General features: G+C 52.6%; 1 protein-coding gene across 1 annotated transcript in view; it reads right to left on the reverse strand.

The window, feature by feature from the left end:
• Positions 1-27,630, reverse strand: part of LOC101013562 (dynein heavy chain 17, axonemal) — a 137,317-nt gene that overhangs the window by 14,216 nt on the left and 95,471 nt on the right. The window contains exons 53-67 of the mRNA XM_031656976.1: positions 25,787-25,981; positions 24,728-24,892; positions 24,338-24,529; positions 17,251-17,517; positions 15,301-15,462; positions 13,107-13,340; positions 11,823-11,987; positions 10,486-10,581; positions 10,108-10,325; positions 7,117-7,324; positions 6,682-6,797; positions 4,842-5,034; positions 3,520-3,755; positions 2,343-2,465; positions 486-690 (exon numbers count right to left, since the gene is read on the reverse strand). Coding sequence (XP_031512836.1) covers positions 486-690; positions 2,343-2,465; positions 3,520-3,755; positions 4,842-5,034; positions 6,682-6,797; positions 7,117-7,324; positions 10,108-10,325; positions 10,486-10,581; positions 11,823-11,987; positions 13,107-13,340; positions 15,301-15,462; positions 17,251-17,517; positions 24,338-24,529; positions 24,728-24,892; positions 25,787-25,981 — 2,775 coding nt within the window. The remainder of the gene's footprint in view (positions 1-485; positions 691-2,342; positions 2,466-3,519; positions 3,756-4,841; positions 5,035-6,681; positions 6,798-7,116; positions 7,325-10,107; positions 10,326-10,485; positions 10,582-11,822; positions 11,988-13,106; positions 13,341-15,300; positions 15,463-17,250; positions 17,518-24,337; positions 24,530-24,727; positions 24,893-25,786; positions 25,982-27,630) is intronic.

A 27,630-nucleotide genomic window follows, 5' to 3' on the forward strand; every position in this document is an offset into this window, starting at 1 on the left:
CAGGAGGAACGAGCTCAGGGGCTGCAAAAGCGGAGCCCCTGGAACCTCAGAGAGGCCCTGGGCCTGCTCCCAGCCTTGAGGCTTCCTGTCACGAAGACTGTAGGGGGCAGAATGGGGACAGGCGGGCCTGGGCCTCCTGAGCCCATGCACTATGGCGGGCGCAAGGGCTGGCAGCCAGGCCATTCTTGCAGGGCAGCGCTCTGGAGCTTAGAGCCCCCTGAGGACCGCTGTGACTCATGTTCTTTAAGCAAAGCAGTCATGTGACTTAGAATTAAATTTGGGAGCTGGAAGAGGGGACAGCGGGGAAGGAAATGACCCATCCTGTCGTAGGAGAAGCTGCGATGCCCCGGGACATACTGAGGCACCTTCAGAGAGAAGCAACCACACACACCGGGCTGGTGGCCCTGCTCGGGGCCTCACGGTGACCCGGCCCCCTCTGCGTGGGACGGCCCCTCCTCCCGTGTGACCGACCTTGAGGACGTTACCTTCAGCTGTTCTAGATCTGGGCGCTCTTTGGCCACCACAGCGGCCAAGAGTTGGTCCTCAAGTCCATCCCTGGTGACCAGGAAGTTGATGAGGGTGCACTGAGCCTGCATCTCTGGTTTGTAGTGTGGGTTGAAGTACTTGGTGTGCAGGATCAGGCGGAACTTGGGGTGGTACTCCACCTCCTTGTCGCCAATCTTAATGTACCTGGGGTTAGCGGAGGAAAGGGTTAGTGGGCCTCCCAGTGGCCAGGGGAGAGGAACACAAGCACAGACCACCTTTCACCCCCGCCCCAGGCCAGGCCGCCACCTTGAGTCCTCCTTCTGGTCCCTGGAAGAGCACTGCACCTCTCCTTGTCTGTTCCTCCTCCCCGGCCTGTGACGTGGGCCCTTCTGGGAGATGCACCTGCTCTTTCCTTGGGTGGGCAGGCTCATCTTCGCAGCAGGGTTTACGCCCCTCTGGCTGCACGCTGTGCTCCTCTGGGAGCCCCGACCCAGACCCATTTGTAACATCAGCCCATCCTGGAAGCTCCCAGGACTGCAACCCGGGGTCTGCTCATCCACTGTGGGGGTGCCTCTCTCCGACCCTACACCCTCCTCTCCCCTCTTCGTAGCTGGGCTCACTTTGAGGGGCCTCTGGCTAACTTAACCCCTCAGCACTCACACCAGGCCCTTCCCAGAGTCTAGGACCTCTGCATATTGATTGGCCACCCTGTTCTGGGTTTCTGCATGCATCTCTGCATTTAAAGGTGGCTCCTGTCAGCTCTGACATTTACGTTTTTTTAAGGTAGATTTAATTTTTTAAAATTGTAAAGTGAATAATGCGAGCTCCATGCATCAACTGATGAGTGGACAAACAAATGCGCACAGCCACACGTGGAATGTGATCCTGCCATAAAGAGGAATGAAGGACTGACACGTGCAACCACATGCATGACCCCTAAAAACATGCTAAGTAAAGGCCAGGCGCGGTGGCTCCCTCCTGTAATCCCAGCACTTTGGGAGGCCAAGGCAGGTGGATCACCTGAGGTCAGGAGTTCGAGATCATCCTGGCCAACATGGGGAACCTGTCTCTACTAAAAATACAAACATTACCCGGGCGTGGTGATGTGCCTGTAATCCCAGCTACTTGGGAGGCTGAGGCAGGAGAATCACTTGAACCCAGGAGGCAGAGGCTGCAATGAGCAGAGATTGCACCACTGGACTCCAGCCTGGACGACAGAGCGAGACTCCGTCTCAAAAAACAAACAAAAAATGCTGAGTAAAAAGAGCCAGACACAAAAAGACACATGTTGCTTGATTCTATTCAGAGGAAATGTCCGGAATAGGCAAATCCACAGACACAGAAAGCAGACTAGTGGGTGTCCAGCGCTCAGGAGGGAGGCGGAATGAAGAACAACAGTGGGTGTGGGGCTTCCTTTCGGGGTGCTGAAAATGTGCAACTGGACAGATGTGTTTGTACAACATTGTGAGTGTACTAAATGCTCTTGAATTGTGCACTTTAATATGGTTAATTTTATGTTGTGTGAATTTCGTGTGAATTTTTAAAGGTAATGCAGTCCCAAGATTTGCAAAATGCCTAAGAACAGAAAGAAGAAAGACGCCACCTCCAAGCCTCACCGTCTGGAGGCGATCACTGATAAAACGGTGGCGGAGATATTCCTAATGGGGATGTGGCCCCTTTCCAGTCTTTCCTCGGGAGCTGGGGGCTCCTTCCCTCCAGTCGGCATTTTGTCAAAGCCCCCGCTGCTTACCAGGGAAGCAAAGGGCATTCCGGGCGTCTTCCCTACATGCACACGCCCAGGCCTCGGGCCCGAAGATGTTTACCTGGCTCAAGCCACGGAGATGGAAACAACTCACTTTCCCTTTTTAATTGTGTTCCTGCCCAGTAGAGGGTCCAGCACGGGGTCCACGGTTTCGCCGATGTTCTCAATGAGCAAGGTGTCCCCTTCCGAGATGGCCTGCTCGATGACATCCAGGTAGCTGCGGGCACAGCACGGAAGCTGGTTCACGGCAGAGGGCCTCGTGATGGAACGGTGCGCGCACGCGCCGACCAGCAGCCCCTGCCCTCCGAGCGAGACGGCGCCAAGCGAGTGGTGACCTAGGAGCCCACAACTTGTTCCCAACAGCTCACCCTTTCCTGAAAGGAGCCGAGGGGCTTCTTTGTAAACTGCCCCTGTGCTCTTATGGGAGTGGAGATGAAAATGGAAAGTTTTGCTTTGTTTTGTTTTTTGAGACAGGGTCTCATTCTCTCACCCAGGCTGGAGTGCAGTGGCGTGAGCAGGGTTCACTGCAACCTTGACCTCCCAGGCTCAAGTGATCCTCCCATCTCAGCCTCCTGAATAGCTGGAACTACAGGACTACAGGACTACAGGACTACAGGACTACAGGACTACAGGACTACAGGACTACAGGCTCATGCCACCACACCCAATTAGGTTTTTTTTTTTTATTATTTGGAGACATGAGGTCTCACTATGTTGCCCAGGCCGGTCTCAAACTCCTGAGCTCAAGCAATGCTCCTGCCTTGGCCTCCCCAACAGAGTGCTGAGATTACACGGATGAGCCACTGCGCCCGGCCTGGAAGCAGCTTTGAGTAGCTTTATGGCCACAGAGGCAAATGTTTTCATAGCCACATGCCATTGGATTTTCCAGCACCGCTAGGAAGACAGGGTGTCACTGTACCTGTGTCGTTAACAGCCATTGTTTCTCATCTGACCACAGACCACAAGACCCAAGAACGTGACCACCTCAAGCCTCCAGCCAGCAAATGGCCAAGCGGGAGGCAACCCCCGGCCTGAGCCTCCGTCTCACTCTCCTTTCCCTGCAGGAGCAGCGGGTGATGGGGACAGGGGAAGGGAAAAGAGCTCCTAATTTCATTCTTTACTACCGCTGCTGTTCCCCGGGGTCAAATTTAAAACCTGTGGGCTAGTACTTATATTTAAAGACCCACCCATCCATGGAACCAATTTGAAATGCCTAAGGCATGCTTCCGAGCAGAGGGGGGCTTTGGTCCAGGTCCTGCGCCTGCACACACCTCTTCTGTCCCAGGCGGATGGCTTTCAGTTCACTGCTGTATTTGTTTTTGATCCACTTGATTCCTTGGAGCTGGGCGTCCACAATCAGCGGCCACCGCTCGGTGTTGCACAGGATGGTGGCATTCTCGGTGGACATGCGGTCGCTGGGGAGGCCCTGGTTGTTCCAGGTGGCCACGTCCGCATCATCTGTCAGCAGGCTCAAGGGATCCAGGCCATTTGTGATTGGGATGGGGACCTGCCCAGGGAGGCACACTTTCTTAGAAGGGGTGATGCGACCTTATTACTAGAAAACAGCTCTCCAAATCATGCTGTGTCTGGTGCTGCGGTTAGGGGTGGACCAGCCGGACGACCTGGGAGAAGCCAGCCATTTCCATCACTCTGGACAGAGCAGCTTTGTAACTTGGCCAGAAACGACGTCAGCACAGCAACACTGGGCCATGTTCTTTTTTTTTTTTTGCCCCCAGACAGAGTCTTACTCTGTCACCCAGGCTGGAGTGCAGTGGTGTGATCCTGGCCCACCGTAACCTCTGCCTCTCGAGTTCAAGAGATTCTCCTGACTTGGCCTCCCGGGTAGTTGGGATTACAGGTGCCCACCAAAACACCCAGCTAATTTTTGTAGTTTTAGTAGAGATGAGGTTTTACCATGTTGGCCAGGCTGGTTTTGAACTCCTGACCTCAGGTGATCCGCCCGCCTTCGCGTCCCCAAAGTGCTGGGATTACAGATGTGAGCCACCACGCCCAGCCTAATTTTTGTATTTTTAATAGAGATGGGGTTTCACCATGTTGGCCAGGCTGGTCTTGAACTCCTGACCTCAGGTGATCTACCCACCTCAGCCTCCCAAAGTGCTGGGATTATAGGCATGAGCCACCGCACAATGCCACTGGGCTACATTCTTATCCCCAAAGGGGCCTGAGCCTCATCACAGAAGTCAAGGTGCCAGTGTGGCTGGTTCTGCCCTGCTGGGACCTCCCCAGATTTCCTGAGTGATGAATAGGACTCCACTTTTTTTTTTTTTTAAAAGACTAGGTCTTGCTCTATCACCCAGGCTGGATTGCAGTGGTGCGATCTCTGCTCACTGCAACCTCCGCCTCCAAGGTTCAAGCGATTCTCCTGCCTCAGCCTCCCCAGTAGCTGGGATTAAGGCGCTCCCCACCACATCTGGCTAATTTTTTTTTGTATGCTTAATAGAGATGGGGTTTCACCATGTTGGCCAGGCGGCTCATGAACTCCTGGCCTCAAGTAATCCGTCCGCCTTGGCCTCCCAAAGTGCTGGCATTACAGTCGTGAGCCACCGCGCCCGGCCAGGACTCCACTCCTTACCTTTAAGTTATGTATGTAAGGGATCCAGAATTTCTCCATCAGCTCATTCCGGTATTTCTTGGTGAAGTAGCCCACGTAGGACACGAAGGCAGAGATAAGCAGGACGTCCCCACACAGCGTGACCCCCTGGCTCCTGAAGTTCTCCACGGACTCAGCCCAGCGGACGTTTTCCGATGCTAATCCCCCCACCAGCCTGAAGCGGAACGAGAGAGAATAAAACATATTTGCATCGGTGAAAGGACTGGACCAGACAAGCCTCCACCTCTGCACCTCTGTGAATCTTCAGAGTTTCCCATCGGCACCTGGCTCAGTGGCTCAACGATGAAAATGCTTTTGGGGAGTTTTTGGGAGGAAATGCTTTAGAGAAGCCCAAATTGTGCTTCTTGGCTGGGCACGGTGGCTCATGCCTGTAATCGCAGCACTTTGGGAGGATGAGGCAGGTGGATCACCTGAGGTCAGGAATTCGAGACCACTCCGGCCAACATGGTGAAACCCCGTCTCTACTAAAAATATAAAAATTAGCTGGGCGTGGTGGCGTGCATCTGTGGTCCCAGCTACTCGGGAGACTGAGGCACAAGAATTACCCGGGAGATGGAGGTTGCAGTGAGCCAAGATCATGCCACGCACTGCAGCCTGGGTGACGGAGTGAGACTCTGTCTCCAAAAAAAAATTAAAAAAAAAAAAAAAAAAAAGACATGCAGGGTGTCAAGGCTCAGAATGAAAACAAGCACAGGAAATACCTCATTGATAATTTTTATATTAGTTACCTGTTGAAATAATATCTTGGATATTTGGGGTTAAATAAAATTATAACTATTTCTTTGTACTTAAAAATGTTTTTTTGTAGAGATGGGGTGTCACTATGTTGCTCAGGCTGGTTTCAAACTTTCAAACTCCCACCTCAGCCCTCCAAGTGCTGGGACTACAGGTGTGCACCGCCATGCCTTTTTTTTTTTTTTTTTAAGACAGTTTCACTCCTGTTGCCCAGGCTGGAGTACAATGGCACAATCTTGGCTCACTGCAACCTCCACCTCCTGGGTTCAAGTGATTCTCTTGCCTCAGCCTCCCAAATAGCTGGGATAACAGGCGCCCGCCACCACACCCAGCTAATTTTTCTATTTTTAGTAGAGATGGGGTTTCACCATGTTGGCCAGGCTGGTCTTGAACTCCTGTCCTCAGGTGATCCACCCACCTTGGCCTCCCAAAGTGCTGGGATTACAGGCGTGAGCCACCATGCTCGGCTTGCCTGGCTAGTTTTTGTATTTTTAGTAAGATGGGGTTTCATCATGTTGGCCAGGCTGGTCTTGAACGCTGACCTCCAGTGATCCACCTGCCTCAGCCTCCCAAACTGCTGGCATTACAGGCATGAGCCACTGCACCCAGCCAGCCTCTGTACTTTTTAAATGTGGCTGCTGGAAAAGTTAAGGTGACACATCCACATCCGGCATTATGTCCCTAGTGGACGACACTACTCTGGAGCCCCAAACCGTGATGTAATCCGTGAAATGACTGTCTGCTGGCTGCAAAATGACCCTGGAAGCCACGTGGTGGGTGACAGTGGGTTATGACCAAATAATGCCCCTGGAACAAGCCCCGTGGGACCCAGTGTCCCAGGCCAGCGTGGGTTACTTGGAACCACACGATAGGTCATATTTTGTGGAGGCCCCTGACTATGCAGGAGGCCAAGGTTTATCCTAATTACTTTGAGCTCAAGAAGTCAAAGTGGCAACCTGGCTGCTTCCACCTGGACTTCCTCCTCTTCCTCCCAAGGCAGTTGTGTGGGCTTGTCCCTTTTCAGGGGTCTGAGAGCAGGAGGGTGGTCTCGGGGAGGAGCCAATACCTGTTCGCCAGTAAGATCACCCTGTTCGTGGCATCGGCCTCCTGCTGACACTTGATTTTCTCAGCCGTTGCTTTTTCAAACGCTGAGGTTAGGTTGCTCAGGTTGGCGTTAAGTTCCTGCAAAACCAAGTTGGAAAGCTGCTGGAAAACCCCACGAGGCATCTGTAGCACGCTGCAGCGGCAGCAGGGCTGGGTCCTGTGAGCATTGAGTGTCTAAGAGGCTCCCATAAAGGCTGAGAGCCCTCTGGAGCATGGAGGCCAAGGACACCAAGCAGCTCCCGGCACCGTCTGGCCCCTGCCTCTGCCTGCATCCTCTCACGCTGCTGAATAATTCACGACGGCGGCCGTGCCAACCCATTTTAAACAGAGATATTGACCGGCAGCGCAAGCAAGTGGCTCTGGTGTTTCACAGAGACGGGAGCGAGCCGGCACTTACGGCAATCTTGTTTTTGATCCGGGACAGCTTCTCTTGCGCCTCTGCCAGCTCTGCATTAGCCTCCTCCAAGGCCTGCCTCTTGGGCGCCACGTCGCAGTAGACCTCGTAGAAGCGGACGATGTTGATGCACCAGGAGCAGAGGCCGGCGGCGGCCGTGGACTTGGAGCGGATGAACTCGGGGTCGAACGTCGGGTTGCCTTGGTAGGGCCTAGCGAGAGAACACCAGTGGGCCAGAGTCGTCACCCTGTCCTGCTCCGGCAAAATGGGCCCAGAGAGGCTGAGTGTCTTGCCCAGGGTGGCACAGCTCCGGAGGGGCAATGCTGGGATTCACACAGCCAGGCTGGCCCTAGAGGCCATGCCCCACTGGCTCCACTCTGCCACTCCCGTTGCCCCACAGTGGCATTGCCCAGTTTTCCAAGTCGGGCACCAGGAGACTAAAACTATAAGGTTAGAGGGATGAGACGCAGAAGAGATGATGTGGCAGGTGTTATACTTTGGGGGATGGTACAGTGACCAAGAAAAATGCCCATAGGTGCAGCTTAGGCACTGTAGAAACTAGTGTTTTTAAAAATGACACCAACATCATTATATATGAACTGAATTGCCTGCAGAAAGAAATCTGAATGGATAATTCAAAATGTTCATTGAAACGTGATTGAAATTGAGGTTGGGAACAGAGCCCATCATTTCTTGCTCTGGTCTACTTATGCTTTGTGTAGGCTAATATTAAAATGAGAGTGCATCTCCCAGACACACACCACACCGTGTGGGCAGGGAACAGTGCAGAAGCTTGCAGGGTGATAGGAGGAGGCATTTATTGAGGCCTCATTTATAACAGCAAAACAAAAACAGCCTAAATATTCAATGAAGCAGGAAGCGCTAAGTAAATTATGATTCCCGTATGGTAAGATCATACATACAAAAGTTAAGAAAATCATATTTATTGGGTTTTTTTTTTTTTTTGGAGACAGGGTCTCACTCTGTCGCCCAGGCTGGAGTGCAGTGGTGTGATCACGGCTCATGGCAGCCTTATCCTCCTAGGCTCAAGTGATCCTCCCACCTTAGCCTCCTGAATAGCTGGGACTATAGGCACGTACCACCACGACTGGCTAATTTTAATTTTTTTTTTGTCAAGACGGGGTCCTCTTTGTTGCCCAGGCTGGTCTCGAACTCCTGGGCTCAGGCGGTTCTCCTGCTTTGGCCTCTCAAAATGCTGGGATTAAAGATTAAAGGTGTGGGCCACCATACCCAGCCTTGAAGTGTTTTATTGTTTTTGTTTTTGAGATGGAGTCTCACTCTGTTGCCCAGGCTGGAGTGCAGTGGTGTGATCTTGGCTCACTGCAAGCTCCACCTCCCAGGTTCAAGTGATTGTTATGCCCCAGCCTCCCGAGTAGCTGGGACTACGGGCATGCACCACCGTGCCTGGCTAAGAAGTGTTTTTAATAACATAGGGAAAAGTGTTGGTTTTTTTTTCTTTTTGGTGTGATAATATTAAGTAAAAAAAGCGGAATAAATATATGTGTACAGTATTATCTTTTCTTTTTGAGATGGAGTCTCACTATGTCGCCCAGGCTGGGTGCAATGGCGTGATCTCGGCTCACTACAACCTCTGACTCCTGGGTTCAAACGATTCCCCTGCCTCAGCCTCCTGAGTAGCTGGGATTACAGGCGCCCGCCACCACACCGGGCTAATTTTTGTATTTTTAGTAGAAAAGGGGTTTCACCATGTTGGCCAGGCTGATCTCAAACTCCTAACCTCATGATCCCCCTGCCTAGGCCTCCCGAAGTCCTGAGATGACAGGTGTGAGCCACAGTGCCCAGCCCAGTATTATTTCAACTATATATTAAAAACAAACAACAACAAAAAAAACTTAGAAAAAAGATGGAAAAGAAATATATCAAATGTTGATTGACAGTGGCACACCCTGGTGTAGCCCTCCAGGCGTTCTTGTTGGTTTCTCTTATACTTTATTCTATACTTACAAGATGTCTCGCAGCAGTCCCACCCTCTTCCTCCCACATGGGAGCTGAGAGGTTTTGGGGTCCTGGCCGGGGTCACTGGGGTCTGGTCCTCTTTCTCAGTCCGGGTCGGGGGCACCCTGAAGTTGGCCTCTTAGGGGATGGCCAGTGAGGAGCCACACGGGGTGGGAGACAGGCTGGGCACTTACAGAGTGGAGCACCCCAAGAATGCCAGCGTGTTGACATTTACGGGATGAAAGGCGGAGTCCCCATGGCACCCTTCCCAAGTCCCATGGCTCATCCCAGAAGGAGCCATTGCCAGTCCTGCCCCTCCAGATGTAGGACCTTTACAGTCAGGCCAGCAAAAGAAAGATGCATGGCAGAGCCCCAGGCATGCGGCCACTCGCTGTGCGTGCCTGTGTGCATGTGTGTGTGCACATGTGCATCTGTGTACATGTATGTTTTGTGTGTGTACTGCATTCATGTGTACACATGTTCATGTGTGCATGCATGTGCATGCTTGTGTGTACATGTGTATGTGAGCACGTGTGTACTTTGTGCACTGTATTCATATGTACATATGTGCATGCATGTTTGTGCTTATATGTACACGTGTGCACATGTATGTTTTGTATGCGTGCACTGCATTCACGTGTACATGTGTGCACACGTGTGATTATGTATACATGTGTATGCGTGCACATGTGTGCATTTTTTATGTGTGCATGTGTGCATTGCATTTGTGCTCACATGTATTCATGTGTGCAATACATGTGCTCATGTGGTCAGCTGCTCTCACAGGGGCCGACCTCTGTGGGGCCTGGCCGGCCTCTCTCTCAGACCTGTGGCCTGAGGGTTCCCGCTGCTGAGCTTGTCAGCTGTGTTCTTGGGGTGCTGTATGGGGAAGGGGCTGCCTAGATTTTGAGCCACAGGCCCCAGGAGCCTGGGGCCACGCCTCACCCTCAGCACCCTGCCTTGGCCTGATGGAGAATCGGAGGGAAGCCCCGGCCGCGAGGCCCAGCCCCGACTCACTTGAAGGCCTTCAGGCAGGCCTCGGGGATGTGCTCCTTGTCGAACTTCTTCAGGGAGTCTAGGAAGGTGTCCACCTTGCCCATCATGATCTTGGCCGCCTTCCAGCTCTTGTCCTTGGGGATCCTGCCCCCAGGGGCGGTCAGAATCATGACGGCGGCGGTGACGTTGACCACGGCGTCCGGGGGGGACCCGAAGGACTTCAGCTCTGTCAGGTTGTTCTGCAAACGACAGACGGGATGGGTCCGACGGGAGTTTGGACTGGGTCCTCGGCGATGCCCCAAGGAAGCCGCCGTGAGCGCGTCACCACCCATGCCAGCAGTGAAGGCCGCTTCCTCTCCACCCAGGCCAGGGGTCCCCTTTCTTTCCCTCCCCCTTTACCTTATTCAGAGTGTCCAGAGCCTCCTGGGCTGCCAGTAGGGCCGGTTCTGCTTTGGCCAGGTCCGTTTCACAGGCCTTTTGCTTCTCGGTGACATTCTGGAAGGAAGATGGACAGGAGAGGTTACTGCAGGTCTGTCCATCTACCTGTGGGGGCGTGTACGTGCATGTGTGTATGTGTGTGCGTGCATGTGTGTGCATGTGCATGAGTATATGTGTGCATGTGTGTGCATGTATGTGTATGTGCATATGTGCATGTGTAGGCAGCAGTGGTGAGGGGCGGCCCAGGCCCCAGCAGGTCTGAGCTCCACAAAAGAGGCTGCCCCTCTGGCTACCACTCACATTTGCTGCGTTTGCTGACTGAGCTCCTTTGCCGACATCCCTCCGTGTGTACTTGGCCCCTGTCTGGAGCCCACCATCCTCCCTGCCTCCTCCGCTCTGCCCCACAGCGCGCAGGGCAGAATGAGCAATGCCTCGGCAGTTGGGTGGGATTCTTGAGTTCCAAGACGGGAGGGGAAATCCAGGGGCCACCCAGACCACCCTGACTTTGCAGTCTTATTGTTTCTGGGGCTGTTTCATAATCCATCCAGAATGGAACATCTCAGAGTATATAGCTTACCCCCCGCCCCAAGAAAGTAGCAACTCCTTCATCCATGCACATACTCATTCATTCACTCAGGAGACAGTGGGCAATAACTGGAACGCTCTTAAATAATTACCCAGATGTGGGACTGATGACAAAAAAAGCACCCAGGGAGGGGTGATGAGAAGCTACTCCAATGATGCTGTGGCCTTCAGGCTCCAAAGATGATGAAGACACTCCCCCTAAGCAGTGGTTCTCAACCTCAGCCACCCCCAAAACCAGCAAGGAGCCCACCCCAGGCCAGTAACGTCCTACCCTCTGTGGCGGGGGTGGGGGGTCCGGAGCCGCACGTCTGAGGACCAGGCTCCAGCCAGGTCTTCTCAACCCCTCCCATGCTCATGGATCGCAGGCATTTCGTTAACATGCAGGCCCTATTGAGCAGGGCTAAGCTGGGGCCCGAGAGCCTGCATTTCTCACAAGCTCCTGGTGAGGCTGCCACCATGGGCTGGGGGCTGAACATTGAGGAGCTCGGCCACAGGGATGGGAGTTAATTCTAAGGAAAGCCTGCCTCTGAGTGGGGGTCCTCACCTGGGAGAGACTCCTCCTTCGGGGTCCCACTGGTTTAGGAACCTTGTCCTTCTATGTAAGTCTCAGCCTTTCCTATGCCTGTCAGTGGCACCTGACCTCATGGGGAAGCTCAGGAGACCTGGCCAGCGCAGCAGCCCTCCTGAGGCCACACTGGGCTGCCTTCACCTACCTTATTGATGACCTCGACCTTGACTTCTTCCTCGTCAGCAATGGCCTTCTCTTTGCTGACCTTCTCGGTCTCGATGCCGACCACCTGGATCAGTTTATCTGCACTCTCATTCTTCTGCTTGAGCTCAGCCTCCTGAATTGCCAGCTTCGCTTTCAAGTCATCCACCTGGGGAAGGAGAAACCAAGAAACAGCAAGCGTGGGCCGCAGCCAACATACGCCGCCCTGCACTGGGCAGACGAGGGGTGGGAGCCACAGAGGGGCAGAACGGCAGGGCTGTGTCTTACGACTCCCAGTGACTCGGTTTGGAGAGTCTTTTCAATATCTTAAAAGCAGGTATTGAGCCCTGACTGTGTACACAGGGTCACAAGTGTGAGACATTCCTGGTGCTCAAAGGAGTTGGCAAGGTGACTGAAAAGAAAAATATCAGCTGCAGCCCAGGCAACATAGTGAGACCCTGTCTGTATAAATAATAATAAAAAATGTAGCCAGGCATGGTGGCCTGCACCTGTGGTCCCAGCTATCTGGGAGGCTGAGGTGGGAGGATCACTTGAGCCCAGGAAGTTGAGGCTGCAGTGAGCCACGATCGCACCACTGCATTCCAGCTTGGATGACAGAGCGAGACTCTGTCTCAAATGCCAGCTGAGTTGCAGTGCTGAGCAGGGCTGGCCAGGGCCCCTCCAGGCTGCTGGGAGAGTGACAGCGAGAGTTTGTGGGGGGGGGCAGGGGTGCGAAAGCCCCCCCGGAAGCAAATGGGAGGCGCCAGTCTGTTCACAACCCCAGCAGGGAGGTGGCAGCTGTTTTCAGGCCCCCTCACAGGTGTCAGTGCTGGGCAATAAAGACGAAGGACCGGGACTGCATGATGGAGGAGGTCTGAAGCAGGCAGAACCCTTACATATCAACACAGCATGAAGGAAAGGATCCAGGGAGGTTTTTGAGCCAGGCACCATGGTATGAATGGCACTTATGAATGAACAGATGCATATTTATTGACCGCATTGGGCATGATGATCAAATCTCACCACACATGGGGCAGGTGCCATCCCCTGTGTAATGTGCCCTCTGTATGATCAACATTGTGAAAGCATTTTGAGCCTGTTTTTTCGTTACGACAAGTATACTAACCCTGGCCTAGGAGTGAATGCTTCTCAAAGGCAGGAGGCTCGTCTTACTTTCGGCAGTGCTGAGCCCCGGTGTGAACAGCCCGTAGAAGCCTGTGACAGTAGCGGCTCCTGCGAGGCCTCCAGGGGACGGCACGGGAGCTGGCAGCTGGCCCCCCTCTCCTACCTGGGAAGCTGTGCTCTGCAGCTTCATCAGGCCGTTCTCCAGCCTCTCGATTTTGGCAACAAGCTCCATTCTCTTCTTGGCCAGCAGGTTCTGGTAGAGTTTGATCTGCTCCAGAAAGGTTTTGGGTGTGGTGTAGTTGTAGCGCCTCTCAGTAGCCAGGTACACCCTGGACATCTCATTAACTGTGGTGTGCACGTAGGACATGAAGAAGCTGATGGAGGCCTTGACTTCCCGCTACAAAGAGGAGACAGCCAGTCATCCCTGGGAACCCATCCTGCAAATCAGCAAAGTGGAGCTCCCCGGACTCACCAGGAGCCCTGGACAAGGTGCCCCGAGATCAGCCTCAGTGTCTTCGACTGCCCAAAGGGGCTCCTGAAAGCAACAGATCCTGGGGCTCTTGTGGGCATTGCACCATGGAAAGGTTTAGCTCAGTGCCCAGGACACAGCAGAGCTTATTATCATTATCTCTGACATACACACGCATACAGGAGTTCGAGACCAACCTGGCCAACATGGTGAAACTCCATCTCTACCAAAAATATAAAAAATTAGCCAGGTATGGGGGCGCACATGCACACACACGCATACAAGCACACATGCACATATATATGTGCACATTCACACACCTGCATCTATACACGTGCACACGCATTCACACACCTGTATATATACGCGTGCACGTTCACACACCTGCCTACCTGAAAAAGTACAAGGCTGAGAATATGTTTTCGTATCCCAGGTAATTCTGCAAATATTTATTGTTCATTACCAAGGCTGGGTCCTGGGATTTAGAACCTCTTTCCCCAGCCCTCTGGGCCTGCCCACCTACCTGAAGGCAGGCACTGGGAGCTTTGCCCCAGAAATTGTCTCAGCAATGTTAATTTTAATTCAGGCCATTTTGAGAAGTAATGACTTCATCCAACACACACATTTCAGGATGCACATATAGTGCTGGTGGTGGGGCCAATGCCTGTTTCTAGGAAGTCTCTGCCTTGGGAACTAGAAACCCAAATCTATGCTCCAAGGGACACCTCTGAGCTGCAGAGTTACTGGGAGTGGCCAGTCTCATAAATGGAAGCTCTGCTGGCAAGCAGGCTCTTTTCCCCTCTTTAAAAAACTAGGAAAAAGAGAAGCCAGTTTCAGGTTTATTCTAGCCTACTTAATAACTGCATATGTGTTCACAAGAAGTAAGAGATGGTAATAAAGGGTGGTTTATTCCGAGGGCTGCTCATCCCCCCTACTGAGTTGGTCAAAAGTGAGCCAGGGTTTACAGTTAATTTCCAGCCAAGCATTGAGCTCAAACAATGAACATGGGCACCATCTTTCATTGTTTTTTTTTGTTTTTTTTTTTTTTTGAGATGGAGTCTTGCTCTGTCGCCCAGGCTGGAGTGCAGTGGCACAATCTCGGCTTACTGAAACTTTTGCCTCCCAGGTTCAAGCGATTCTCTTGCCTTAGCCTCTGGAGTAGCTGGGATTACAGGCATGCACCACCACACCCGGCTAATTTTTTATATTTTTGGTAGAGATGGGGTTTCACCATGTTGGCCAGGTTGGTCTCGAACTCCTGACCTCAAGTGATCCGCCCGCCTTGGCCTCCCAAAGTGCTGGGATTACAGGTGTGAGCCACCGCCCCCGGCCTTGGGCACCATCTTTCAATGAAAAGAGACTGCAATGTCGGACCTGTCATTTCCCCTGAGGTGCATAAGGCAATGGCGTGTGCCCTTGTATATACTTATCCCAGCAAATACAGGCTCTCCAGCCAGTGCTCGAGGCAAGGTAGAAAGCCTGAATGGCCCGATCTGTCCGCACGCTGCGTGTCCTCAGCCCTCCTGAACTGACCCTGGAGCCTTGGCCACACAGGGGCTGATTGGAAACCACCCCTCCCTGACACAGGATTGTAGGACAATGAAACAAAAAAAAAAAAACCCAACAGCTCACCTTGGTTTGCAATTCTGATGGTTTGTTCATCATGAATTTTTTAGCGCTAATTTTGATTTTCAAAAATATTACATTAAAACCTCACTTATCTTGATGCCTGAGCTTTCTCGCAGCCTCTTAAACATTGAGCCCAAGGTGGACGCCTCACTTGGCTCACCCTAGTCCCAGCGCCCTTCTCTCCCAGGGAGCCAGCCCTTGGACCTGTCCCTTGTCCTCTGGGCTCTGCATTCTGGCAGAAGTGGCCTCAGTGACTCACCGGAATTCCCTCGGTCTCCTCCAGGAAGCGCGCACTGACGGACACCAGGGCATCTTCCGGCCACTCATGGAACCAGTCGATGGCTGTGCAGTTGACCACAGCTGGGAATTTTCTGGCTCGTACCCGCAGCACGGAGCCCACAGGGGAGAAACACAGGATCACCTGGGTGTGGGAGACAAAGATGCGCTGGCCACTGGGACTGCAGTGCTGGGGCCTAATCCATCACTCTGCAGAAAGCTCTTCCAGAAATCCACGCGCCCTGCCCGGCTCAGCCGCCCAGGGTCTGGGGAGCGCAATCCTAGTTCTGGGTTTGAAGGGCGGCCGCCGCATTGCAGTGGATAAATGCTCATCTGGCTTCGTGCCTCTGGCTAGCAGTCCCAATCCCTCCGAAAGGGGCCCTTGCCTCTCTAAAAAAAGGCCAGGCAAAGGAAGGAATGGGGAGTGGGCACCCACATTGGGCAGATGAGGCCCCAGAACGGGCCAGACTCCAAGCCCTTCAGTTCAGCAGGAAGGGTCCCCGCTGGGCCCTGAGGGAGAGTGGCTAATTCCAAGAAAGGGCAGGGAGTCCCTGGGACCCCAGCTGGAGAAGGTGCTGTGGAGACGGGCCTGGGGGGCTCTCTGGCTAGATGAGGACCTCCCTTGTCATGGGTCTCAGCCTCCCAGCTGCCCTTGCTCTCTGGTCCCCTTTCGTGGCGTAGGTGTTGCACAGATGCTGCTACTCATGGCGGTGGCTCACTGCCTGGCTGACTTTGCACCTCTCACTGCGTGATGACGTGAGGGTGTGGGACAGAGCTGGCACTGGCAGGGCACCAAAGAGGATCCAGGAGCAGGCAGCGCCTATCAGGGGCGCCTTTGGCTCACAGATAACATTCACTAATTGGGCTACGCAGCCCGCAGAGGGGAGGGAGGCCCCTGCTCTGTTTGAGTCAAGCAGGGGAAAACGATAGCCCAGGAGAGCTATGGGGTTGGCACCCTGCAAATGGCAGCACCACCGAACTCTGGAGAGGACGGGGCCAATAGATCCAAAGGGTTCTCTGTCCTACTAGGGGAGTTTAGCCTGCTTACCCTAGAGGCAATGTCGAAAGTCAAGGTGTGGCCAGGCAGCACTTTGGGAGGCTGAGGCAGGTGGATCACCTGAGGTCAGGAGCTCTAGACCAGCCTGACCACCATGCTGAAACCCTGTCTTTACTAAAAATACAGAATTTAGCCAGATGTGGTGGTGGGCACCTATAATCCCAGCTATTTGGGAAGCTGAGGCTGGAGAATCATTTTAACCCAGGAGGCAGAGGTTGCAGTGAGCTAAGATTGCACCATTGCATTCCAGTCTGGGTGACGAGTGAAACTCCATCTCAAATTAAAAAAAAAAAAAAAAAAAAGAGAAAGTCAAGGTGCATTTATCTACTTAAACTAGCCGTATGTGGGGAGCAGCCCACACAGAGTCAGCTGTCTGTCCACATCTGTGGATTTAACCAACCATGGACTGAAAATTTCTTAAAAAAAAAATACAATGATAAAAAATAATACAAATAAAAATATAACAACTATTCACATAGCATTTTACATTATATTAGGTATTATAAGTAATCTAGAGATGATTTAAAGTAGAGGGGAGCGTGTTCAAAAATATGACACTGTTTTATATCGGGGCCTTGAGCATCCATTCCTCCGTGGATTCTGGTATCCATGGGGGTCCTGGAATCCAACCTCCTCAGATACCAAAGGACGACTGTAAAACACTTATTTTGGCCCCAAGATACCTCTACAGACCCACGTGAAAAAGTCTCCAGGCTCTGGTTCATCAGATAGCCCCACCCCTCACACTCTCCTAACAGGATTTCACATCCCGTGAAAGATCAGTCCCCCTGCTCTATGCAGAGCAAAAACCTAAACCCTGTAGGCCATGGGTGCCAAGCTGGGCTCCTGAGGCCCTGCCAAAGACGGGAGTCCCACCTTGAGCTGTCTGCGCACTTTTTCGATGAAGAATTTCCAACATGCTTCCCGAGTGTCGTTCATGCCAAGGGACTTGACTTGGGGTCGCATGGAGGAGACGATGTTCTCCACCTCATCTTCCGTAAACAGCCCAGGGATCTCTCCTGAGGCCAGCAGGTCATTGATCAGCACCAGAAACTGCTCCTCGGCCACCTGGGAGTCCGTCATCAGGAACACCGAGGGAATGTTCTTCACGGCAGCCTTTATGTATTGAGCAGCGAGGTCGACCTGGACGGAATGAGGACATGCTTAGGGGCCTTGGTAAGAAGATCCTCAATCAGAGACATCCTCCACAACCACCCAGAGCATGGGGCCACGGGGCCACCTTTTTTTTTTGCTTTGAGACGGAGTCTTGCAACGGTGCAGTCGCGGCTCACTGCAACCTCCGCCTCCTGGGTTCAAGCAATTCTCTTCCCTCAGCCTCCCAAGTAACTGGGATTACCAACCCATGCCGCCACGGGGACAACTTTCTTTTTTCTTTTTTTTGAGACAGAGTCTCGCTCTGTCGTCCAGGCTGGAGTGCAGTGGCGTAATCTTAGCTCCTTGCAAGCTCCACCTCCCAGGTTCACACCATTCTCCTGCCTCAGCCTCCCAAGTAGCTGGGACTACAGGCACCCACCACCACATCTGGCTAATTTTTTGTATTTTTAGTAGAGACGGGGTTTCACTGTGTTAGCCAGGATGGTCTCGATCTCCTGACCTTGTGATCTGCCCGCCCTGGCCTCCTAAAGTGCTAGGATTACAGGTGTGAGCCACCGCCCCCAGTCCATGGGGCCAACTTTCTAAGAAACATAGGCCAGGTGCGGTGGCTCATGCTTGTAATCCTAAGGCTTGGGGAGGCCGAGGTGGGAGGATCGACTGAGGCCAGGAGCTCAAGACCAGCCTGAGCAACACAGCAAGAGCTTGTCTCCAAGGAAAAGAAAACAAGAAGGGTGCAGGAGACCGAAAACCTTGAACAGAGCACAGCCAGGTTCACAGCAGCCATCAGGACAACCCAAGTGTCCAACCATGCGTGAACAGGTACCTAAAACGTTGGTCCATCTGTGCAATGGAGTATGATGCAGTCTTAAAAAGGGAGGAAATTCTGACATGTGCTATAGCATGGACAGACCTTCAGGACATGACACTGAGTAAAATAAGCCGGACATGAAAGGACAAATACTGTGCGATTCCACTTACATGAGGTCCCTAGAGTAGTCAAAGTCAGGGGCAGAAAGAAGAATGGAGATTGCCAGGGGCGGGGCTGGGGGAATGGGGACTTGTTGTTTAAAGGAGACAGAGCTTCTGTTTGGGAAGATGAAAGGGTCCTGGAGAGGGATAGTGGTGACGGTCACATAACAGCGTGAATGTGCTTCATGCCACCAAACTAGATGTTCAAGGTGATGAAAATGTCTTACTTTTTAATTTTTTACTCTTTTTCTTTTTTTTGAGACAGAGTCTCGCTCTGTTGCCCAGGCTAGAGTGCAGTGTTGCGATCTCGGCTCACTGCAACCTCTGCCTCCCAGGTTCAAGGAGTTCTCCTGCCTCAGCCTCCCAAGGGATTACAGGCGTGTGCCACCATGCCCGGCTAATTTTTGTATTTTTGGTAGAGACAGAGTTTCACCATGTTGGCCAGGCTGGTCTTGAACTCCTGACCTCAAGTGATCTGCCCACCTCAGCCTCCCAAAGTGCTAGGATTACAGGTGTGAGCCACCGCGTCCAGCCAAAAATGTCTTACTCTATTTGTCTTGGAAAAAAAATAAAAAAAAATTAAAAAACAGGCCGGACACAGTGGCTCACACTTGTAATCTCAGCATTTTGGGAGGTCAAGGCAGGTGGATCACATGAGGTCAGGAGTTCAAGATCACCTGGCCAACATGGTGAAACCTCGTCTCTACAAAAAATACAACAATTAGCCACGCGTCATGGCGCACACCTGTAATCCCAGGTACTTGGGAGGCTGAGGTATGAGACTCACTTGAACCCAGGAGATGGAGGTTGCAGTGAGCTGAGATTGTGCCATTGCACTCCAGCCTGGGCAACAGAGTGAGACTCCATCTCAAAAAAAAAAAAACAAATAACAGTGAAAATGGTCAATTTTTATACTATGTATATTTTACCACACATGCAAAAGGAAAGAAAAAAATCTTAAATGGAGACCTTAAGAGGCCCTGAATAAATATACTGCAGGCTTGGACTGGGAGCCTTAACAGTCAACCCCCTTTCAGAGTCATCCAGAGCAGGATTTAAGGACAGGGCGACAAGATGATTTCACAGGAATTTTGCAAGAATAAATGAAAAGTTTTTTGTTTTTTTTTTAAGCATGTTACAGAGCAGTAGGAATAGCTTGTTATTTTTGAATATGCCATTTCCATGTATATATATGTTCAGAAACACCTGCCAGGTTTATCAAAGTAGTGATGTATATTTCCAGCATTTTGGTGATTTGCTTATCTATAATATTTAATTTAAAAAACAAGACCTATAGGCTTCTGTACTTACTGAAGAGGCTTTAAAAGTGTCCATATAGGCACCCCAATGGCTGCTCCCTTCTTCGGAAGAAAGTCTGACTCCCTGAAGTCTCTCTGTTCAGAGAGAAACCTCACCAGGCCTCCTCTTTGGGAGTTGACCAGAGTCAGAAGCCAGCCTCAAATCTCCTATGTTTTGACATTAGAGATAGGGCCTCACTCGGTCGCCCAGGCTGGAGACCAGTGGCATGATCACAGCTTATTGCAGCCTCGACCTCCTGGACTCAAGTGATCCTCCTGCCTTAGGATTACAGGCTTGAGCCACCACACCTGGCCCATCTGGCTTTCACAACCACGCTGTCCCACATGGAGTGGCCCTCACCCTGCCCACTGTGACCGTTGGGCTGCCCCTGGATTCTGGCCTGCTTCCACCTCACCCGCTCACTCTCTGGCACAGTCCCCTCCACTCACGCCCTCTTATGCTGCTGAGGCTGGTCCCCACATCTCTACCCGCATCCTGTCCCTGCACTTCCCAGCCCCACGTGTCCGCTGTGCACTGACCGCCTCATCCCCAGGTATTGCGTCTCCTCTGGGCCTGGCCCGAGGGTGGTTCTCCCCAACCCTCCCTCCTGTCGTGGTTGAGAGCCCCATGGTGCTACTGAAGCTGGAACTGCCTGCGTCCCTGTCATCACTGTCAGCCGAGGGTGGCAATTGTCACCTGCATCTAGGCCCATCTAGGGACCAGCCATTAATAAGAGGCACAGGTTGCCCTTTCTCTGGCCAAAACATCAGCGGCACCTTTCCTTGCCATAGCCAATGCCACTGGCAGTGGACAGGCAGGACACGGAGCCGAGATTTGGGAGTGGGGGTGTGTGAGACGTCAGGGTCAGGGAGTGGGGCTGCGAGGGTTAGGGTTAGGATTTGGGAGTGCGGGGTGTGAGATGCGCAGCAAGACCTCCTCCCTGAGAATAACATGAGACCAAGCCCCCACCCCACCGACGGCTGCTTCTCACCCCTCCCCTTTCATTTGTAGGAAGCCGGGGGTGGGAGGTACCTGAGCTGCTGAGACCACGGCCCCTCATTCTGCTGAAAGGCTTTCTTCATGGGGCAGCCCAGCTCTGGCTGCTGACTCAGGCTGCGGGGAAGGTTTCCCAGAAATAAAAAATGCCCACTGCCTGGCCCCCGGGGGCTGTGTGTGGGGTGTGGGGAGGGTAGCTGCGGTAGCGTCTGAAGGTTTCAGATCCTGGACCCCAGCCAAGCCCCCGAGGTCACGCACGCCCTCTCGGCAGGCACAGCCCTCACTGGCCCTGGTTTCCCCTCCTCTGTTCTCCCTTCTCGTCGCACCTGCCCGCTTTCAGCCTTTGTGGGGTCACAGGGCTTGTGCCCCATCTCCACCCGGGTCACGCTACAGCAGTTTCTGTGCTTTCAAACTATCCTTCACGTGTCCTAGAACACTACCACATCCTGCCCGCTCTGTCCCCTGCTCAGACATCTTGATGGCGTCTCGTTTTCTTGGGACCAAGCCCAGGGCTTTTCACACAGCACACTGTCCTCCAGGGTCCATTCTCCACCCCTTTCCTGTGCACCTGTAGCCTCCAGCAGGTGCCACAGCTTCTAGGACCTACTTTATATTACATAATCACAAACATGTATGTTACCCTCATAGGGGTGAGCCTGTTACTACGATAGCACTATTAGAACAAGAATCATGTGGAAATGGCTCAGGAGTCTGGCTCCCCCAATACGATACAGAAACTTTTAGCGCTGTATACCTCTGCCCTTAGTTCTGAATCCACAGAAGCGGTTTAAGAAATGACAGTGATAGCAAAGCTGATTTGTGATGCGTGTAGGGGCAGTGAAATTCCACAGCCCAGATCATAGGGCTGCAGCGGCTGATGCTGACAAATAAAATAGCACCACTGAGGCTGAGGCTGAGGCTGAGCACCCATGATCAGCCCCAACATGAAGGATCAGGAAGAAAATCCCTGCAGGGAGGCAAAGCAAGGAAACGATGCTGTCGTGAACGTAACCCAACATGATTTAGTTAATAGACTAGAGACTTCAATGGAGAAAGCTCAGTAAAACTATATGGCTCCAGGTTCAAACGACACTTAAGTGGCCACAGATACCACCAATGTGAACTAACTCCATCAGATATGCTGAGAACCCATGACATGATATACCACTGATGGGTCCAGAGGGCAGGGCTGTGTTCGGGAGTGCCCATCTGAGGAGTTCAAAAAAGAGCAGCCCGGTCCCTTTCTATATGGAGTAGAATCCACTGGGAAGGCAGAAAACAGCCAGCCAGAAACTGGAGGCTCTCCCAGAGGTTGGCTGTCCCTGGCACAGCCTGCACTGCCCCTCCAGGGTCTCTGCCTGCAGACGCCTCCCACCACTCCAGCATCAGTGGCTCCAGGTCCGCCTGCTAAAGCCACAAGCCCAGCGACTGCCTCAGGGCCATGTGCTGCGGGAGGGTCCCCTTAGGGCTCCCCCTTGGGTCTGGCATCGTCCTGGCCCCACAACAGCGGCCCCAGCACACACACAGAGAAGGCATGACCGTGTAGCACGGTGCAATCAATTTCAGGTCTAATCTCAGGCACGATGATTCCTTCTGAACTAATGGCACACAGTTGCTTGGGAAAGCAGATGTTCAGGAGTAAGAAATCAATAAAAACCCTCAGCAGTATGTCTTGGGCATGGGAAATCTTATGTTTACTCTAATGTTTATTTCATTCATTCCAAAAGCAGCCATTCAGCCTCTCAGGCATGCAGTTAGAAACCCAGTCACGGCTCTGAATTCTGTAATCTGGACAGACAATGAGGAACAATTTGGGACACTTAGTGACCAAGGGCAGGAATTCAATCTCTCTGCCTCTGTGATCTGGGTTGGCTTTCTGGACTTGTGTCCATCCCAGTGATCAATAGACACCTCTTCACCTCCAGTCCCCGGGCTGGAAGGTTCCACCTCTTCACCTCAGTCACACAGGCTGGAAGGTTTCACACTCTTCACCTCAGTACCCCGGGGCGGGAAGGTTTCACACTCTTCACCTCAGTCACATTGTCCGGGTTTCCACACCTTCCCTCAAAGTCCACGGGCGGGTTCCTCTTCCACCTCAGTCCACCTTGGGGCCCAGGTTTCCACACTCACCTCAGTCCACTCAGGCAGGAAGGTTCCACTCTTCACCTCAGTCCCAGACTGGGAAGGTTTCCACACTCTTCCACCTCAGTCCCCGGGCTGGGGTTCCACTCTTCACCTCAGTCCAGACGGGAGGTTTCCACTCTTCACCTCAGTCCCCGGGCTGGGAAGGTTTCCACCTTCCTCCCAGTCACAGGCTGGGGTTTCACTCTTTCTCGAGGTACCCCCGGGGCCGGAAGGGTTTCACACTCTTCACCTCAGTCACATGGGCTGGAAGGTTTCACACTCTTCACCTCAGTCACATGGGGCTGGAAGGTTTCACACTCTTCACCTCAGTCACATGGGCTGGAAGGTTTCACACTCTTCACCTCAGTCACCTGGGCCGGAAGGTTTCACACTCTTCACCTCAGTCCCCAGGCCAGAGGGTTTCACATTCTTCACCTCAGTCACACGGGCTGGAAGGTTTCACACTCTTCACCCCTCAGTCCCCAGACCCAGAGGTTTCATTCTTCACCTCAGTCACACGGGCTGGAAGGTTTCACACTCTTCACCTCAGTCTCAGGGGCCGGAAGGTTTCACACTCTTCACCTCAGTCACATGGGCTGGAAGGTTTCACACTCTTCACCTCAGTCACACAGGGCTGGAAGGTTTCACACTCTTCACCTCAGTCACACGGGCTGGAAGGTTTCACACTCTTCACCTCAGTCCCACGGGCCGGGGGGTTTCACACTCTTCACCTCAGTCACACGGGCTGGAAGGTTTCACACTCTTCACCTCAGTCACAGGGGCCGGAAGGTTTCACACTCTTCACCTCAGTCACATGGGCTGGAAGGTTTCACACTCTTCACCTCAGTCACACGGGCTGGGAGGTTTCCTCTTCACCACCTCCAGTCTACGGGCTGGAAGGTTTCACACTCTTCACCTCAGTCACACAGGCTGGAAGGTTTCACACTCTTCACCTCAGTCACCACGGGGCTGGAAGGGTTTCACCTCTTCCACCTCAGTCACACGGGCTGGAAGGTTTCACACTCTTCACCTCAGTCACACTGGCCAGAAAGTTTCACACTCTTCACCTCAGTCCCTTGGGCAGGAAGGTTTCACATTCTTCACCTCAGTCCCCCGGGCCAGAGGGTTTCACATTCTTCACCTCAGTCCTGGGGCTGGAAGGTTTTGCCGCTCTTCACCTCAGTCTACGGGCTGGAAGGTTTCACTCTTCACCCACCTGCTCGCCAGTCACCGGGCGAGGAGGTTTCCGCACCACTCTTTCCACCTCAGTCCCACATGAGCCGCCTTTACTGGCTGGAAGGTTTTCTGGCCTCAGTTTCTAAGATAAAGATCCTTTAGATAAGGGCTATTAGGTGGCCTTTCGGACCTGAACTGGCTTCAAGCTCATTTTGGAAAAAGGAATTGAAGTTTTTTTCTTTACTCCCGACTCTAAAAACCGCTTAATGCATATAAGCTCCACCTTGAGGTCGGGGATCCCGTAGCCCTTCTTGAGGGTGATTTGAAACACGTCAAGGCCGCTGATGTATGCTGCCAGGCGGGAGAGGCTCTGTTTGCCACTGCCACCCACCCCCACCAGCAGGGCATTCCCCCGGGGAGACTCCAAGATGCGATTAATCCTGCAGATATGAGCCACGGCATCCTCAAACAGCACCTACAGAAACCAGAGAGATCCTGCAACATCCTGCAGCACCTGGAATCACCTCTGTTCACCAGCACAGACTGCACACGCTGAGATGTGCACCGCGCGCCACACAGCCCCACAGAATGCCACTCGGATGTTGACAATGCAACCGGAGAGGGTGACCCTGTCCAGGTCCTGTGCCCTTGCTATCAGCTCCAGCCTGCTCACCAAATTCATGACTGCATTAATTTCATTGTAGCTGTCCAGGACGTCCACGAGGAGCTTGTTCAGAGGAGCCACGTCGGTTACAGGAACATATTTAGGATCGCCAATCCCTTGAGCAAAGTGGCAGAAGATATTTGGCTTGGCAAATAAGAGTTCATCACCAAGATCCTAGAGAAAAAAAAGACGATACTTCTGGTTTTTGCCACCACGACCGCACGGATAGTTATCAGCAGCTCAGTACTTTGCCAAAGTGACCTAGGAGGTCACGCCGGGGTACCAGGCCAAGTCTCCAGGGGCCCAAATCTGCTGCTGTGGGCCCAGCAAACCACTGGGGCAAAATTTCCTAGGGTGGGAGGGTCCCATCCCCACCATATTAGGAATGAATTCATAGTCCAAAGAAATGATTCTGCCAAGAATACATGGGACACATCAGCGAGGCACACTGAGCCAAGCAGGGCCTTTCTCCATCCCAAGTGGACAGAGGGAGGTGATCACACCCTGATCTACTGAGTGGTCAATTCTTCCTCACTTGGATCCACAGTCACATGCTGGAATTATTGCGTGGAACCCTCAGATCCATGGCCACGTGCTGGAATTATCGCGTGGAACCCTCGGATCCACAGCCACGTGCTGGAATTATTGCGTGGAACCCTCGGATCCACAGCCACGTGCTGGAATTATCGCGTGAACCCTTGGATCCACAGCCACATGCTGGAATTATCGCGTGGAACCCTCAGATCCATGGCCACGTGCTGAAATTATCGCGTGGAACCCTCGGATCCATGGCCACGTGCTGGAATTATCATGTGAACCCTCGGATCCATGGCCACGTGCAGGAATTATCATGGAGAACCCTCAGATCCATGGGCATATGCTGGAATTATCGCACGGAACCCTCAGATCCATGGCCATGTGCTGAATTATTGCGTGGAACCTAACATGGATCTTCCCACCCCCAACAAAGGGCCCTTCCGAGAGGGCTGCAGTTCTCATTGGCTGCCAATGCTCCACCCTCTTGGAGCCGTTCTGGGCTCGGCAGAGGGACCGAGCAGCTTGACTTACATCAAAGAACTTCTTGGTGGAGGCCATGGTGACTCTATGCAATGTTTCCTGATCTTTTTCGTCAACCATTTTGTCACCATACACTCGTTCAGCCTCATGTAGCCAAAGGCGGACAAGGTCCAGTGGGGTTTTCAGAACTTCTGCTGTGGAAAATAAGAGTCCCTGCCCCAAATACGGGATGGTCAGCACCATCAGCTGTTATGAAGGCGAGCCCAGTGCTAGACACAGATGACCTGAGCAGCAGCCCCTCCCCCGGGATGAGGGGACCTGTTCAGCTGTTGACACAGCATTCACTTGGGGCCAGGGAAGCCACTCATCACGGAGGTCTCACAAATCCCGGATGCCAAAGTGTGTGTCTGTGTCCTGAGAGATGTGGAGTTTTCCTCACAGGACAGGGTTGGGGCCTCATCCTCTAGTAAAGTGAATGGTGGAGGAGGGACAAAAGAGGCTAATTGCAAGGGGAACCAGGTGACTGATGCCACAGGGCAGGTCACAGGCTTGGGTACTGCAGCAAGCCTATCTGGTCCAGTCCTGGCTTGGCCATTTACTAAGCAAGCAACCCTGGGCAAGTTTGACAAGAGCTTATTGAGGGCCTTGAATTTCCCAGGCACAGCGATGATGCAACAGACGCTGACGCTGTGGAGTTGAAATGCCAGTGGGGGAGGTGGCCAGGTACACAAAGAAACAAGGTAACTGCACACTATGATGTGTGCTCTGAATAACACACCCAGGGCAGTGAGACAGAGTGTGAGGGATGAGGAGCGGCCTCTGTGAGGGCGTGGCATTTGGGCTGATACTTTATCTTATTTTAATTTTTACTTTTTGATATGTAGTCTCACTCTGTTGCCCAGGCTGGAGTGCAGTGGCACGATCTTGGCTCACTGCAACCTCCGCCTCCTGGGTTCAAGTAATTCTCCTGCCTCAGCCTCCTGAGTAGCTGGGACTACAGAGACACGCACCGCCTGCCTTAGCTAGGTAGATGGGGTTTCACCATGTTGGCCAGGCTGGTCTCGAACCTCCGACCCGGACTGCCTGCCTCCCAAAGTGTTAATGAAAGGAGCCACTGCACTCGCCTGGGCTGATACTTTAAATGGGAGGAGGGCTGCACTTAGCCTCAGCCTGCCAACCCAGCCAGCAAAATGGGGATATAAGTGGCCCACCCAGTGTTGTTGGAGGAGACAATAGGAATGTAAGGTGCCAAACCCAATCCCTGACTTAGAGTAAGCAGTCAGTAAATGAAACATTACCATCACCACCACCATCACTATCAACATAACCATCACCACCACCATCACCATCATCATTACATCACCATCATCACCATCATCACCACCATCACCTACCACCGTGAATACCAACACCACTACTTCAATGGCATTACACCACTGCATCACCACCACCATCACTATCATAACCATCACATCACCACAATCATCACCATCAGCACCATCGTCACCATCACCACCACCATCATTACCATCACCACCATCACCATCATCACCATCATCGCCCCACCATCGCCACCATCACCATCATAACCATCACATTGCCACCATCACCACCACCATCATCACCATCACTATCATCGTAATCTATGACCACATCATCACCATCATCATCACCATCACCATTATCATCTCCACTACCACCACCATCACATCACCACCACATTACCATCACCACGATCATATCACCATCACCATTATCACCATCACCACCACCACCACTATTACCACCATCACTACCTCTATCACCATCATCACCATCATTATCACCTTCTTACAATCACCACCACCATCACCACCATCACCAGGCAATACGCAAACTGAACGCAGCGCTACCAA

Source organism: Papio anubis, chromosome 17, assembly GCF_008728515.1.
Source record: "Papio anubis isolate 15944 chromosome 17, Panubis1.0, whole genome shotgun sequence".
NCBI classification, from domain to species: Eukaryota; Metazoa; Chordata; class Mammalia; order Primates; family Cercopithecidae; genus Papio; species Papio anubis.